General features: G+C 49.6%; 1 protein-coding gene across 4 annotated transcripts in view; it reads right to left on the bottom strand.

The window, feature by feature from the left end:
- The window catches only part of CDH3 (cadherin 3), a 38,794-nt gene extending 31,995 nt beyond the window's left edge, over positions 1 to 6,799 (bottom strand). For 2 of the 4 annotated variants that reach the window (XM_028501707.2, XM_036012074.1), the window contains exons 1-2: positions 6,648 to 6,799; positions 6,318 to 6,438 (exon numbers count right to left, since the gene is read on the bottom strand). In XM_028501707.2, the coding sequence (XP_028357508.1) occupies positions 6,318 to 6,438; positions 6,648 to 6,707 (181 nt within the window). In that variant the 5' untranslated portion in view covers positions 6,708 to 6,799. The remainder of the gene's footprint in view (positions 1 to 6,317; positions 6,439 to 6,647) is intronic. The other 2 variants (XM_028501708.2, XM_028501709.2) reach the window with 1 other exon arrangement.
- Between the last annotated feature and the right edge of the window lie 8,467 nt (positions 6,800 to 15,266).

Below are 15,266 nucleotides of genomic sequence, written 5' to 3'. Positions count from 1 at the left end.
TCCTATTCAGTTAAATGGGGCCAATTCTACTCCCTTCCTTGGGCTTTTAGGATTAAAGAGGCTCATTACATAAAGTACATAGTGTACTTTCTGGAACTCAGGCCTTGGCAAAAGGCACTTAGGTTGTGTTTTTGTTTTGTTTTGTTTGCAAGTTCTTCCTCATCCGCCCAGCTACCTGGGTTGACAATGCTGAGTAACTAAATGAAATGAGGGGGGATCCAACTGAGGCTGACAATGGCCTTGTCCTCAGGTTTGGGGAAAGTCCAGAAGTGACGGTTGGTCAAGAAGGGATGCTGGTGGGAGGGCCCAGTGTCTTGGTTCCAGAGGAGACTTCTGCCTCCGTGGGGCACAGCCGGCACTTCAGCCACATCTCCTGCCTTCTGCGAACACCTCGCTACCTCTGATATGAGGGGATGCTAATTCCAAACTGGGCTGAACCCTGTCTGCTTCTCCTCTCACCTCTCCCCACCTTAATCTCCATGGACCACCCAGGGACATGTACTTAAGTTTCTGGAACTCAGATCCTGTTCCCTCGCCAGAATACTCCCTGTCACCTCTCACACCCCAACCCCCTCGCATAACTCCTCCCTAGCCTCCGGCTTGGACATCGCTTCCTCTAGGCCCCCCGCCCCAGAACACGTCAGCAGCCCTTCTTACGTGACTCTGTATTTTTCTCCCTCACCTCTCATTCAGTCACATGTGTATATAAATAAAATACACACACACGCAAATAACTTAAATCATCTGTCTCACTCCATGAACAGGTATGTATCTCATAAAGCCTGAGTGTTTTTCCCCACGTTTGTTCACTAATGTATCCCCAGCACCTAGAACAGTACCTAGAAATACTTGCTGAATGAAGGATTCACCATTAAAATTGCTTGGTGACTGACCTGCTTCCCCCTCTACTCAGGAGCCCCCTGAGGTTAAGGAGCTGTGGGTCTTGATCACTTACGAACATCTAACACCCAGTAGTAGGTATTCAAGACATTTGTTGTCTGGATAACCACTCAACTTGGCTTTGGATCTCAGATACTTCATAGCCTCTGTATTGAGGGAGGAGCTGGACTTGACCACTTTGGTCATATGAGGCTGTTGACCACCCATACACTGACCAGGATAAAAATCGTCATCCAGGAAGAAGACCTCACCCAAAAAGTTCCGGGCCCTTTCGAGATTTCCTTTCTACTTTGGGGGAAAAGTAACAAGCATTAGCTTAAGGGTAAATAAAAGGAAAGATTTCTCCCCCAAGATAAAGGAAGTTACCCTTAGAAGTTGCCAAGTACATAGTTAAGACTTGCCTCTTAGCACAGCGCCCAATGAGAAGCTAGAATGCAGAAGGGATGGGTCTGGTGAGGAGACTGTTGCGGGAGAGAGGGTGGCTGAATCCAGAAGACACTCAGCTACTTCGAGACACAGAAAAGCTGACGTTTCAGCACACGGTCACAGTACTGAGAGCCTCCATTAACCCAGCAATTATGCTCCCAGGTATGTGCCTACCAGATCCCACATACAGTTTCACCAAGAGACTTGAACAATAGTGTTCACAGACAGCAGCACAAGTCTTTATAGCCCCCAAATAGTCACTCCTCAAATGCCCAGCAACAGAACCGTGGAGAGCCACATAATGACTATATGACATAGTGAGAATCAACTACAACTTCATCCAAAACTATGCAAGGGTTTCACATACGCAGTAAAGAAGCCAGATCCAAGACAATATTCTCTGTTATTCTTTTACATAAAGTTCAATTAAAGGCAAATTATGGTATTAGTACCAGGAAAGTAGTTTTCTTGGGAGGAAGGCAGAGACTGGGAAGGAAGGGGCATAAGGTGCTGGTAATGCAGCTTTTCTTTGTCTTGTTTTTAAGTGTGTTTTTTTTTTTTTATTTTTTAGAGAGAGAGGAAGGGAGAGAGAAACATTGATTTGAGAGAGAAACATCAATCAGTTGTCTCCCGTAGGAGCCCCAACCAGGGATCAAAACCACAACCTAGGTATGTGCCCTGACTAAGAATCAAACCCCCAACCTTTTGGTGTAAGACACGAGCTCCAACCAACTGGGCCGCGCCGGCCAGGGAAGTGATGCTGTTTCCTGGTCTGTGTGCTACACACATGGATGTTTCCCGGGATGTCCACCCAGCTGTACACTTACTTGGGCACTTTCCTCCCCATAGCGGTTTTCTGATCAGAGACATTTCAGTCCCAGAATTAAAGACTCAACTGATTTGGGCAGGGGAGGCCCTTCTCTCCCTCGTTCTCCATCTCTCCCCAAATGCTTTGCAGAGCTGGTTTCTAGCCCTAGAAACTCATTGCTCATCGTAAGCCATGCCTTCCTCACAAAGCGGAGAGGTGTGGGCACTCTGCACCGGGTAACCTAGGAACAGTGTCTTGTGAGGAGGTAGGAAGGCAGTCTAGAGATCTGAGGTCTGCTCCCCAGGCACACACACGTGAACCGTGACGTGCAACAGGCCTCGGCAACCGACTCTCCTCCACTGCTGAGCCAGAGAGGCAGCCACCAGGCCCGAAGCCTCAATTCCCAAACATTCATGCTTCTGAGGCAGATCTTTTGTTTTTTTAAAAAATGTATTACTTATTGATTTTGAGAGAGAGGAATGGAGAGAGGAGGGGGAGAGAGAGACATCAACTTGTTGTTCCAGTTATTACTTATGCATTTATTGGTTGATTCTTGTATGTGCCCTGATCGGAGATCAAACCTGCAACCCTGGCACACAGGGATGACGCTCTAACCAACTAAACTACCCAGCCAGGGCCTCAGAGGCAGATTCGCCAGGCATTGTGGAACCCCTCTGAGTTTAAATCCCGGCCGGCTGCTGGCAGCCCCAGCAACTTCATGCCAAGTTCCTTACCCCATCTTACAGCTAAGGGGAAAATACCATCACCTGCACTGCAAGGCACCCAGTTGTAAGCGCAAAACAATTAATACTAGACTGTAAGCATCCCAGGGGCAGGATTTGGTTTATTCATTGCTTTAGCTGCAGTTCTAGAACAGTGCCTGATATATACAGTGCAAAATATATATTACTAAAAGAATAAAATGTAAATAAAGGGTATAATCCAGAATGGGGGCTGCAAAACAAAAAGCAATTTTTATTCAAGTTGAAATAAGCAAAACTATCTGGAAGTCAACTTGTGTACTGAACTTTGAAATTAGCCAAAATGCTGACTACGGGTGAGGCAGACCTGCTGGGAGACCATGTGAAGTGCTGGATTTCTCGTACTGTAATTAGGCTGCCGCTTTCAACTGTTCCCCATTATGGATGTACAGACCACTTCAGGTCACTCACTTTTTTTTTTATTCCTCACCCAAAGATATGTTTATTGATTTTTAGAGAAAGGAAGGGGGGGTGGGGGAGAAGGGAGGAGGAGAGGGGGAGAGGGAGAGAGAGAGAGAGAGAGAGAGAGAGAGAGAGAGAGAGAGAGAGAGGGGGAGAGAGAGAGAGAACCATCAATCAGTTGCCTCCTATATGCGCCCGTGCCAAGGACAGGACCTGCAACCCAGGTATGTGCCCTAACCAGGAATCAAACTAGCAACCTTTTGGTTTACAGGATGACGTTCCAACCCATGAAGCCACCCAGACAGGGCTAGGTCGCTTATTTTTTGTTTGTTTGTTTGTTTTAAAATTTTAGAGCGGGGGAAGAAAGGGAGAAGGAGAGTACCTTCATTCTGTCCACCTCCCACTTTCTGGCAGTAAAAAAATACCAGGGGACTTGGAAGTAAGAAACTTCCATTCAAGTCCCAGCAGTGATAAGTGAAGCCATAACCACTCGGGTTTCACCTGTAAAATGGCCAGACCCTTCCCAAGGTTGTCACGATTCATGCAAATACCCACTGGGCATCCTATTAAGTACCGGGTCCTAGGCATAAAACCTACAGGTAAGTCATGTCTGTGATGCTCAAGGACGCTCAGAAGCTGCTAAGCTAAGCCACTGAATCCATTAAGCTGTTCCTCCACCTCTCCACCTTTAAAACCCCCAGCAGGGCTGGGCTACAGGTTTTCTGAAGTCCCAACTCAGATCAAGAGCTGAAGTTGTTTAGTATTTACCTTACCAACTTCAAGAGAACGTCAGGAGGATTAAGCAAGCTCAGAATTGTGGAAATGCTTTGAAGAGGAAAGTACTCATACAGACAAGGTATTAATTATATCTGATAACTTCTCTGAGCTCTACTTCATAGGCACCTGTGATATTCATAACCCAGGGGAGAACAGGGGCGGCTGTCCCTTGGCAGCATGGAAACGTAAGAGTTTGCACGTCCCCTCGGGATAACCCTTGCAACAGGACTGGACCCATCCTGTGTGCTGAGGATGGGGAGCTGGGGTGGAGAGAGCAGGTAGAAAGATGTCAGCAGCTGACGTCGAAGGGGAGAAATACCAACATTTTTTATTGGGGCATCCCAATTAATGGGCCCAGTCAGGTCCAGCAACTTGCTTTTACTTAAAAAAGGCAGCAGCCTATCTCCCAGGAAGACTGCTCTGAGCACTTGTCAGTGGCAGCGAGGTAAAAGCTAGCCAAGCACATGAACCCACCCTTTGTTTTACAACCCAGGTGTGCTTCTGGCATAAACCCACGCTTTTCACAATCATAAACCACACATCTGACGAAGTGGAATTTTCTCAAAAGATTTAAAATGTCTGATGTCACCGGGAAGCACTCACCAACTGGACCATGAAATTGAAAACCTGATCACTGCTTCCTCCCAACAACCTCAAGCTTGGTGAAGTGACAGTTAATCTGATATTTCTTGCCTCAGTTAAGAAAGATAAGGCAGACAACACTCAAAGCCATAGCTTGCTTTCCAAGAATGTAGTCAAAGAACTTGACGACGAGGGGGAGGGGCAGACACTTGGCAGCACTCTGGTTAGCACTGAGGCTTCCTCAGGGAGCCGGAATTGGATTTGGGGCCCTGCCCAAGTTAACATTTTTTACAGGTTGGCTGAGTTGTAGTTTGTTAGGCAGTAAGTAATAAACCCATGCACAAGAATTTAAAGTTTATGAGGCATGGCCTCTTAATGCCTCTCCTCTGCTCCTTACAGCCAAGAGTTTAAGGAGCCTGGCTTAGCCTGAGTGTTAATTGTTTGTCAATCTGCAGAGTTACTTCGGAAAAGATTGGGGCGTGGAGGGGGGGGGCGTGGTATGGAAAGGCTTCCACAGACTTAAGGCCTCCAATTCTCTTTTGGAGACACAAAGGGGAGCCATTCTGTCCCCCAGGCATCAGCACCTCCACGTTCAAACTGTGGGAAATTTGTACCTGGGGTGAGGGGTATGCAGATGCGGGGAGGGGGGGGTGAGAAAAATGCTGGATAGCAGCGTTTCTTAATTGTTTTGAAAGCCAGGTAAACTGTAGATCTCCTCCTAAGAAAAATGCATACAAGAGTTCTTAAACAATTTTACAGGTTAAGAATCCTCCAGAAGCCCACTCAAGGATCGAGGTTACACCTCTGTTTCAGAACTTGGAATTGATAGGGTGGAGAAGCAACCTCCCTCCCCTTCCCCGTGGAAGGAAAGAGGCCCCCATCCCATCAGCTGCAGCTGCCTGGGTCTCATACAGTGGCTCTCCACACCAAAGTGGTCCCCACCCCCATCCTCTAGTTTTTGAACTACAGAGGGGTAAACAAGTACTTGGGAGATCAAAAATGTGCTTTGATCTCCCATACACCGCCCCCTCGGCTCAAGACCTTCCGGCTTGGGACCCCTACTACCCCAGTGCCCTAACATTCCAGTCCCAAGACACTGGAGGCGCGGGGGTGTTCCCAGTGCGTGATGGCCCCAACCCAGGTGTGCCAGACACAGTTTCCAGGCAGGCTGCAGGGGCGCAGACCCTCCGGGAAGGGCAGGGTTAAAAGTGCATTCCAGCTGCCGGGGAAGAAGGGGGGCGGGGGAGGGGAGCGCGAAGAAGAGAAACAGACCCGGTCTGTCTGTCGGAGACACAAAGCACGGTACACAAAGGGGGCCCGAGAAGGGCGAAGGGGGCTGCCCGGGGCACGATTCATCCCCACACCTGCGCGGGGGGCTGGGGGAAGAATGTGGACAGCGCATTACTGAGCTGGGGACAGCGAGGTAGAGCCTGCCACATACCTGCTGGGTGGGGAGCTCAGCCGCCTGGTAAGCAGCCGCCACGGGGCAGGGGGTGGGGGGGCCTGAACGTCAGAGGGCGCTACACTCCCCGATCTTATCCTTCGGCCGCTCCTCTACATCGCGGCCGCTCCGATGCGGGCCACACCGGAGCGGACCACGTGCGGTTTCCATCCGCCAGGCGCCCCGCGGTTGCACGGGGCAGGCTCCCTTAAGGTCTTACCTTTCTCTGGAGCCTGGCCCAGCTCCAGATCCGCGCCTCCTGCCTCCAAGGTCACTTCAGCCCCCACAGAGCCCGCTGGGCACGGCTCGAAGGCCGCGCACGGCAACCAGCAAACCTGAACGTAAGGAAAGAGCGGGGAAAGAGGGAGGTTGGGTCACAGGCGCGCCCGGCCCCGAACACCCATCCCTGGTCTCCTCACAAGGCTCCCCAGGGTACCGTGGGCCTCAAGGAGCCCAGCCGGGTTCTCTCCCCGACGCCAACGCCGCATGCGGACCCCGCCCGCCCTCCCAAGAGCGTCGAGGCTGGGACGAGGGCGAGGCAGTAGGGTACCTGGAGAAGGAGGAAGAGGAGTAACAGGAGAGACGCGAGAGACCCATTAGGGAGCCCCATTGTGGGAGAGAGGGGTGAAGATGCTGCCGCAACCGCGGGACACTGCTCCGCTAACCTCTCCGCGCCGCTATGAGCACCGCAGCTCCAGGCGGCCAGCGGGAGGAGGCCAGGTGAGAGCAGGTAGGTGCTGATTGGTCCAGCACCGCGAGGTCCCGCCTCCCCGCAGGTGGGCGGTGGCTTGAGCTCTCCTGGCACCCCGGAGCCCTCTCTCTTCCCCCTCCTTCATTCTCTCCGATTTTCGGGAGGCGATCCCCGCAGGGGCACAGCCGTCTAGCAGGTTTGGGGTTCGAGAAAAAAAATACCCACCCCACTTTTCAGCCTCCGCAACAAGCAAAGAAGAATGTTTCTGGGTCTTGCGGCAATAGCTAAAAAAAGTGGAGCGGCACCCGAACCTGAGTGGAAACAGGCGCCGCACCGAGGCTCCCCCGAGGCGCCGTTACCCAAAGCTTTGATGGAGACGGGCGTGTGCGCCCTGCGCCCGGCTGCAGCCGGGTCTGCCCCTGCCTCTTTCTCCGCCCCCCACACCAGCCTTCGTGGGGGACTCCGAGGGTTTAAAACTGGCAGTGAGTGGCGCGGGACCGCGTTACAAAATCTGCTGTAACCTGCAGAACACCTACCGAACAGCAGAAGAAATGGAGGCTGGGAGGGATGGTCCCAGAGTTCAGAAGCCGTGGTGGCGCCAAAGGCTTCATAGTCTCCAGCGACAACCACCCCCGCCCGCCACGCCGACAGCCAATAAGAGGGTAAATAACACTTTCTTAAATAAAGGCATTTTTTTCAAAAATGCGGCTTTTTATTGGTCTGAAATAACTGAATATAATCTAAGCAAAAACTGCCTAAAGCAGCCTTCTAGTGAGCCTTCCTCGAACACCACTCTCCTCCCTCCTTCCTGGGAGCCACGCGACCACCTGAAGCGCTTCCCTCTTCCCGGCACACGCAGATTTTGTCGGCTCAGGTGCTGCACCCGGTACGCCCTCTGCCCCGCCCTGTCGTTCCCTGAGGCCTCTCCCTTTTCTTTCTCGTCTCCAGCTCAGATTTAGGAGTTTGAGGAGACTGAAGTCTCTCGATTCTTTGGCCCTCGAGGGGTAACGTGGTGGTCCCTTTGTCCTTCCCACCATCAGATTGTGACTTAAAGGACTCATTGCGCTGCGACCGTGGGAGCCCTCTCTCTAGCCAAGTACTGGCTCTGGGTCGCACCGCCTGCCTCCCAACTTGGGTTGCACAAATTATTAGCGCTGTGGCCTCAGGCAAGTGAATTATCCCTTCTGAGCCACAGTTCTGCATGCGGCAAGTGGGGTTATTACGACATCTGCCATCTGTAGTGCTAGGATTAGATAAATTAATACATACAGGCGAGGAGTAAATTAACACGTTTAAAACGCTCAACTCAGTACCTGGCACAGAGCGAGTGCCCAAGTGTTCCCTGGTACTACTGCGTTAGGATCCGGCTCGTTTGTCCTCTTCCTCCGCCTCGCGAGCCGTTCCTCTCCTTACGGCAGCCTCACATTCCCCCAACTCAGAGAACGAGAAGCGCCGTAATCCTTCAATTTCACGGCTCATGGTGTAGCGAGCAATTGGTATCTGAAAGCGCCGGAGCGCGGGGCCACCCGCCCGTGGTCCCTGCGGGTGGGGTTTTGGGGCAGACCAAGCGCAGGAAAACTCGGGGGCGGCTCGAGGAATCTCGCGTCTCCTTTGCCTCGCTCACCCTCAGGGCTCGCTTTCCCGGCGGGGGCGCAGGTAGGTACCCGCGCTTGGGGACAACGTGACGAGGCAGGTCCCAAAACGTACCCTGGGGCCTCACCTAGCCTCGCCTCGCCGGTTCCCTCCGCTCGCCAGGAGCCAGATGAAACCATTAGGCGGACAGTTAAACACAAACGAGCCTCGGCACACAGGCCCTAATTAAGTAAACACTCGGCTGGAGGGCTGTTGAGCGCACTCATTTCCGCCTCCTTCCCGGGCACTCAGCATTCCGGTTGGAGGCGGGGAGAGGCGAAGAGCAGAGAAACCGAGAGTCAGCTCTTTTGCCTGCAACTTGGACCACACTGCGGTCTTCTCTGTAGCTCCCTTGTCGATCGTTCATTCATTCATTCATTCATTGAACAAACAATTGCCTGCTATGTGCCAAACACTGCAGATGCAATGGTGAATAAAACAAACACCTCTGCACACTTGGACCTTCCATCCCAGTGGGCCGGCCGCCAAGGAAAATAAATAAGTAAACGTGTACACTTATTTAGCATGTGTGTGTGTGTGCGCACTAAGATATATACACTTAGATAATACGTGCTGTGTAGATGAACAAGGACAGAGTGGGGAGTGCCAATTCAGAAGGCAGTGCTGCAGACTGTAGATGAAGTGCTCTAGAAGGTGTTTGGGTCAGGGTCTAGCCGACAGGATCCGGCTTGGGTGGGGTGGAGGGGAATGCAAATCTTAGTGAAGGGGCTAGAAAAATGGTCAGGGTTCGGGGAACCAACAGGAGTCTTGAGCAACTGCAGAAACCATTACAACTTTAAGGACTGAAGGGCAAAAGGAGGAAATGATGTCCCTGAAGTTAGGGTTGTGGGGGTGGGGAACTGGGGGGTGGGGACCACCCCTTCTAAATAGAGCCCGGGCCTAGGAGAGCTAGGAGAGCGAGGGCCACTGCCCAGAGCAGAGCAGGGATCAGAGCAGGGGAAAAATTCCCAACCATCTCCTGGCAGTGCCTCCTCTGTGAAAGGCCAAAGCCAGCCCCGTTTGCTACCGTGGCACCATTTGCCTAGACGGCCTATGACCTTGTTAAACATGGCTGTCATTTTACTCTTCCGAGCTTGGAAATTACGAACTGGAAATTACGGTTAAGTAAGAACAGAAATAACTGCTCCCTACAGCCACAGACAGAAGATAACATCGGAAGGAACTGCAGCTGCAGCCTGGTGTTATGATGCCTCCACAGCCCAGGGGCCACACAACCTCCCACCCTTTTTAAATGCAATTATAATCCAGTAGAAGCGCAAAGCTCCAACCCCTCAATGCTGATGTATCTCTCCACACCATGCCCCTCTCTTTTCTTGGAGAGTGAATAAAAACTTTATTCTGTACACTTTCTTCTTTATGTGAATTCTTTCACTGCCCAAGGACCAAGGCTACCTAGAAACCTGAGGGCAAGTAAGGCCAGGTGGTAGGGTCTACAGGAATGATTTCTCACAGAAAGGGCAGGGACCTGCAGAAAATAGGTTAGGGTAAATAAGCAATCAGGAAGCCTGGAGGCCTCACTGAGAAAAGGACATCTGAATGAAACCTGAAGGAAGCAAGGAAGGTGCACTATGGATACCTGAGGAAGCAGTATTCCAGGTGGAGAAAACAGGCAAAGGCTCCACTGGGGCAGGAAACAGATTACTTGAGCAGAAACAACAAACAAACAAAAAGCCTGTGTGGCTGGAACACAGCCTGTCAGTAGGGAATGCGTGCGAGTTGGGACAGTGGGGAAAAAAATGCCATAGACCCTCTTAGGCCATTTTAAGAAAAGGCAGAAATTCCAAGGCTACTCAAGAACCCAAGGACCACCATCAGGAAACAAGTTTTCAGTGAAAAAATCCAATATAGTACCTGAAACTCCTTCCCAAGTGACCTTTTCAAGAACTTTTCTTCAGCACACTAAAACTCAGGGCCAGGGGTGGAGATTTAACATTAAAATGAGATGAGCAATGTATGAGTAGGCATGTTCTGAGCATGTTTAGGAATGCACGTGCTCCTTTGGGAATCCGAGAACTCCCTTTTTCACTCTTTGTCAAGAACCCCCACCCCTGAACTCACCTACTTCCCCCCAGAGCCTTTAATATTTTCCTAATTCCCCAGAGAAGAAATCATTAGGCATTTGATTATCCTCCATTCCTTGGCCAAGGAATAGTGTCTGACTTTCTTTGCCAAATTCTGTCTTGTCCTGTTGATGTGAGTGACACCAGGCAGAATGACCATAATTTGAGAATCCCTGACCCACAGGGGATAGTGACAGATGTACTTCATGCCACTGAACTGTATGTTTTGTGTATTTTATCAATATTGCAATTTTTTTTTTACAAATTACTAAAAGAAAAAAAGGAAGTGATCAGATTCTGGGTATATTTTGAAGATATTGACAATGAGCTTGTCTAAAGGATTGGACACGGGGTGTGAGAGACAGAGAGCATCAAGGATGACTCCAGGGTCTGGGGCCCGAGCAACCACTGGGATGGCCATGCCATTTCCTGAGATGGGGAGGTACGCGTCATGGACGCTCGCAGGGCATGGCTCAGATCCCCTGGGATCCCTCTGACTATTTCTGAACTCCCCTCCCTTGGCTTCTTCATGCTGATGCTCCTGCCAGCCTGCCCCCATGCTGTTGGAGTCCCTTTGCCCTTGCCAGGAGGTACCCAGCAGTTCGCCTCCCCAGTCCTTAGCCAGTGACCAACTGGTACAGGAGTGTGGAAGCCCAGCTTCCTTCCCCACAAACTCCTAGTGGTAACTTACACCTGGCATCCCCTGTAGGATCAGGCTGAAATCACACTTTTGCTCAGTTTCTTGCCCTCCTTTATTTAAAAAGGAATATATTGGTCTTTTAAAAAAGATTTTATTTATTTATTTTTAGATAGAAGAGAAGGAAGAGAGAAAGAGGAGAGAAACATCAATGTGTGGTTGCCTCTTGTGCACCCCCCTACTAGGGACTGGGCCCACAACCCAGGCCTGTGCCCTGACTGGGAATAGAACCAGCAACCCTTTGGTTCGCAGGCTGGCACTCAGTCCACTGAGCCACACCAGCCAGGGCAGTTTCTTGCCCTCTTTATCCTGCCTCTCCCACTCCTTTACGTGTTCCTCCTGGGCGTTCTACCTTAACAACTCATTCAGGCACATGAATCCTTGTCTCAGGGTTGGCTTCTTGAAATCTTATTGCAAGTAGAGCAAGTTTGGGATAGGGGGAATGTCAGGACTTCAACTTGGGGCATGTTTAGGGATGCTCAGTAGTGGCACGGTGAGGAGGCTGTGGTTGGAGACATTAGTTCAGGGAAGAAGTCTGGCCTGGAATACACCTTTGTCATGGGGAGAAAACATCCATCTGTGGAGAAAGGCTCACCCAGGTAGAACCCAGGGCCTTCCCAGTTCCAACAGAGCATGGCCTTCTTTGTCAGAACGGTCGCACCGACCCTGACACAATCCACCCGAGCAGGGCTGGGACTCTCAGTCTCTTTGCTGTTTCAAACAGAAATGCACCTTCCCTGTGCTTCTTGTCTGCATTTCATATGTGCTACTTGCTGCCCTATAGACTCTCTGGCATCCTCATTTTCCTCTGAGTGTCTTCCTGCCTCACTCTTCACTACCTCTCTCCTTGGCCTTCTTGGGGTCCTGGGCAAGGACTATCAGAATATAACTTCTCCATATTTCCCCAGAGCACCCGACAAGGCAAAGGTCTGTGGCACTGAAGTCAGGGGTCAGCAGACCTGAGTCTGAATCTTTCCTCTAAAAACAACTGTCTGCTTGACCTGAGCTATTTAATCTCTCCAAGCCCTCTGGAGCTAGTAATTTCTGTCTGATGGGTGATGATGAGAATTATCCCAAACTAAACTTCTGACCTACCTACCTGCCCCACCCCCGCCACCCCCTGCCACAAACCTGCTCCTCCCCCAATCCTTCCATCTCAGTGAAAGGCAATTACAGACATCCAGCGGTCAGCCTGAGTTGTCTTTCACTCTCTGACTTGTCTTTCATATGTGGTCACTCTGCCCCTTTTACATCGGCCTACCTGCGGTTCTCCGAACACACCAGGCGTGGGTGTGCCTCTGGCTCTTTGCACCTGTGCTTTCCTCTGCCTGGATCGCCTTCCCCACTGGGTCCTCCTGCCTCTCCCTCACTCCTTCAGGTCTCCCTGCTCCTCAGAGAGGCCTTCCCTGACCTCCTGCATAGATGGCACTCTCCCATCACCCTCTTTCACTGCTTTGCCCTCCTCTATTTTTCCATAGTACTTATCATACCCTGATTTATTAGTATGTATATACTTTTATTTTGAGAGGCAACATACAGTAATGATTAAGAGGCACACTGTCCAGGTTTCAATCTTGATTCCAGCTCTCCTGAGCTGTGAAACCTTGGGTAAGTGACTTTCAACTCCCTTTTCCTCAGTATCCTCATCTGAAAAATGGGGTAAGCACAATAATTCCTTCCTCATAGGTGATGAATTAATATTTGTAAAGCACGTTAAAACATAGTAAACATAAGTGTTCATTAAATTGTATTTATTCTTTCCCTGGCTGGTGTAGCTCAGTGGATTGAGTGCTGGCCTGCAAACTGAATGGCGGCCAGTTCAATTCCTGGTCAGGGCACATGCCTGGGTTGCGGGGCAGGTGCCCGGTTGGGGGCATGTGAGAGACAACCAATCACATATTGACTTTCTCCCCCGCTCTTTCCCCCTCCCTTCCCCTCTCTATAAAAGTGAATAAAATCTTGAAAAAATTAAAAAAAATATTATCAAATGAATGAAATCAATGGGATAATAACTGTTACACATTTGGTAGGGTGTTAGACATATAGAAGCAAAATCATAGAAATAAAATCAACGTGGGTTCCCTGACCCATCACCCAGAACCGACACGAGATCCAATGAACTAGTATAAGGGAAAGGATTGTGCAAAGTATTGTACAAATAATACAAGTCATAAGAAAATGCTCTACTATTGTTTTCAGAGCACACACTGGATTCAGACTCTGTGCTGAGCACTGGCATGCATGACCTCATTCTAATCCTCACAGCTCACACATAGCATTCCCTTTACACAGACAAGGAAACTGAGGCTAAGTCCCTTGCCCAAGGCACACAGCTGCAGCGGAGGCAAAGGCACAGTATTCTGTCTCATTCCAAAATGCATTGCCTGATTCAGTTGCCAACCTATCATCCACCAATATTTGCTGAAATGATTAATTTGGGGAGCACATATTAGGAAGAATTCTACAACATTTGATCCTTTCTCTGAAGAATCTCTTAAACATATTTGCATCTGGTCCAAGGTTAAATTCTGAGTCCTCCAAAAAACATTTAGAAAGAGCTTTTCTGCCCATTTTTGGTAGCAAATTTCCCAGAACTTCACTCCCACACTACACACTTGTAGGGATGTGTTCCAAAGACAAGGGGGATTTCAGTCTTTTTTAGGAAGTAGCCTTAAAACTGGGTAAGGCCCTGTTTTCCACCTCTCCTCCCCTGCCCAGCACTCTGCACAAATGATTCCACACTCTTGCTTCCTTATGTCTGTTCCTGGGCTTTCTAGGACTCTCCTTTCTGCCCAGTGATGTCATGGGCCAGCTCTTCCCACCTACCACTTTTGAATCATTGAAGGTGCTGAGGCAGCTATTCCCCAGTGAGAAACCTAATCCACGTACCTTCCCTTTCCCTGAATCTCAGTCAGTGCTGTGATGCCTTAGGCATTGGTGAATTTTTGCCAAGGCCTGAGCTGTCAATTTCCAGATATCAGAGGCCAAGTATTTATGTATATGTGTGCAGTGAGGGCATGGAATCAATTAATCAATAAGCACTCACAAAGCCCCAGATCCCTGTGGTTGGCTTAGGTCTAGAAACTTTGACAACTGTAAGACCAAAAAAGGGAACTGAAAGAAAATAATAATAGTAACAACAACAAAGTAGGAATAATCTGTACTCAGACCCATTCTTTTTTTTAAGGTTTTTAATTTATTTTTTATATTTTAGAGAGATGGGAAGGAAGAGAGAAAGAGATGGAGAGAAGTATCAGTGTGTTGTTGCCTCTCACGTGGCTCCCACTGGGGACCTGACCTGCAACCAAAGCATGTGTCCTGACTGGGAATCGAACTGGTGACCCTTTGGTTCACAGCCCACGCTCAATCCACTGAACCACACCAGCCAGGTCAGACCCATTTTTATCCTTCCCCTGAAAGCCAGGGGTGACCTCCACAGATTAGATTTCTCAGGTTCACTTGAGAGATGACTTCCTGCTGGGTTTAGCCAGAGGGAGAGTGGAGGGTGGATGAAGAAAAAAGCCAGGGTATTTCTCCTGCTTCAGCAATGTCCTGGCAACAGCTGTGTCTCTTCTCCAGCTCCAACGCCCACTGTGGGTCCAGGTTCTGCCAGACTCTGGGTTCGAGGACACCATCTTTTCCCTCTCTTCCTTCTGCTAGGGGGTGGATGACTTCTTGTTGCCTAATCTCTAGGTGGCATCACTGTCCTGTTTGGCTTTCCAGCTTTTCCATCACTTCTGCATTAAATTCCCTCTGCTTTAAATGCTCTCTGATTTCGTCTTCCTGATTGGATCCTGACAGAATAGTTATAACTTACACAATACTTACTATGGGTTAGACATTCTAAGTGCATTATGTAAATTCATTTATTTAATTCTACCATCTGAGGAATGACTACATTTTACAGATGAGTAAATTGAGAGTTTGATCAACCCCAGTGAGATCCCAAATCTGGATACATATCAAAAATTGCTCAGGAAACTAATTAAAAATAGAGGAGATGATGGATGCCATCCTAGCCTTATCGAATCACATTTGCCAGTCCATGGGGCCCAGGAACCTGGACAC

Source organism: Phyllostomus discolor, chromosome 12, assembly GCF_004126475.2.
Source record: "Phyllostomus discolor isolate MPI-MPIP mPhyDis1 chromosome 12, mPhyDis1.pri.v3, whole genome shotgun sequence".
NCBI lineage: Eukaryota > Metazoa > Chordata > Mammalia > Chiroptera > Phyllostomidae > Phyllostomus > Phyllostomus discolor.
The sequence above is the reverse complement of the archived record's forward strand: the minus strand, read 5'-3'. Positions and strand labels throughout refer to the sequence as shown.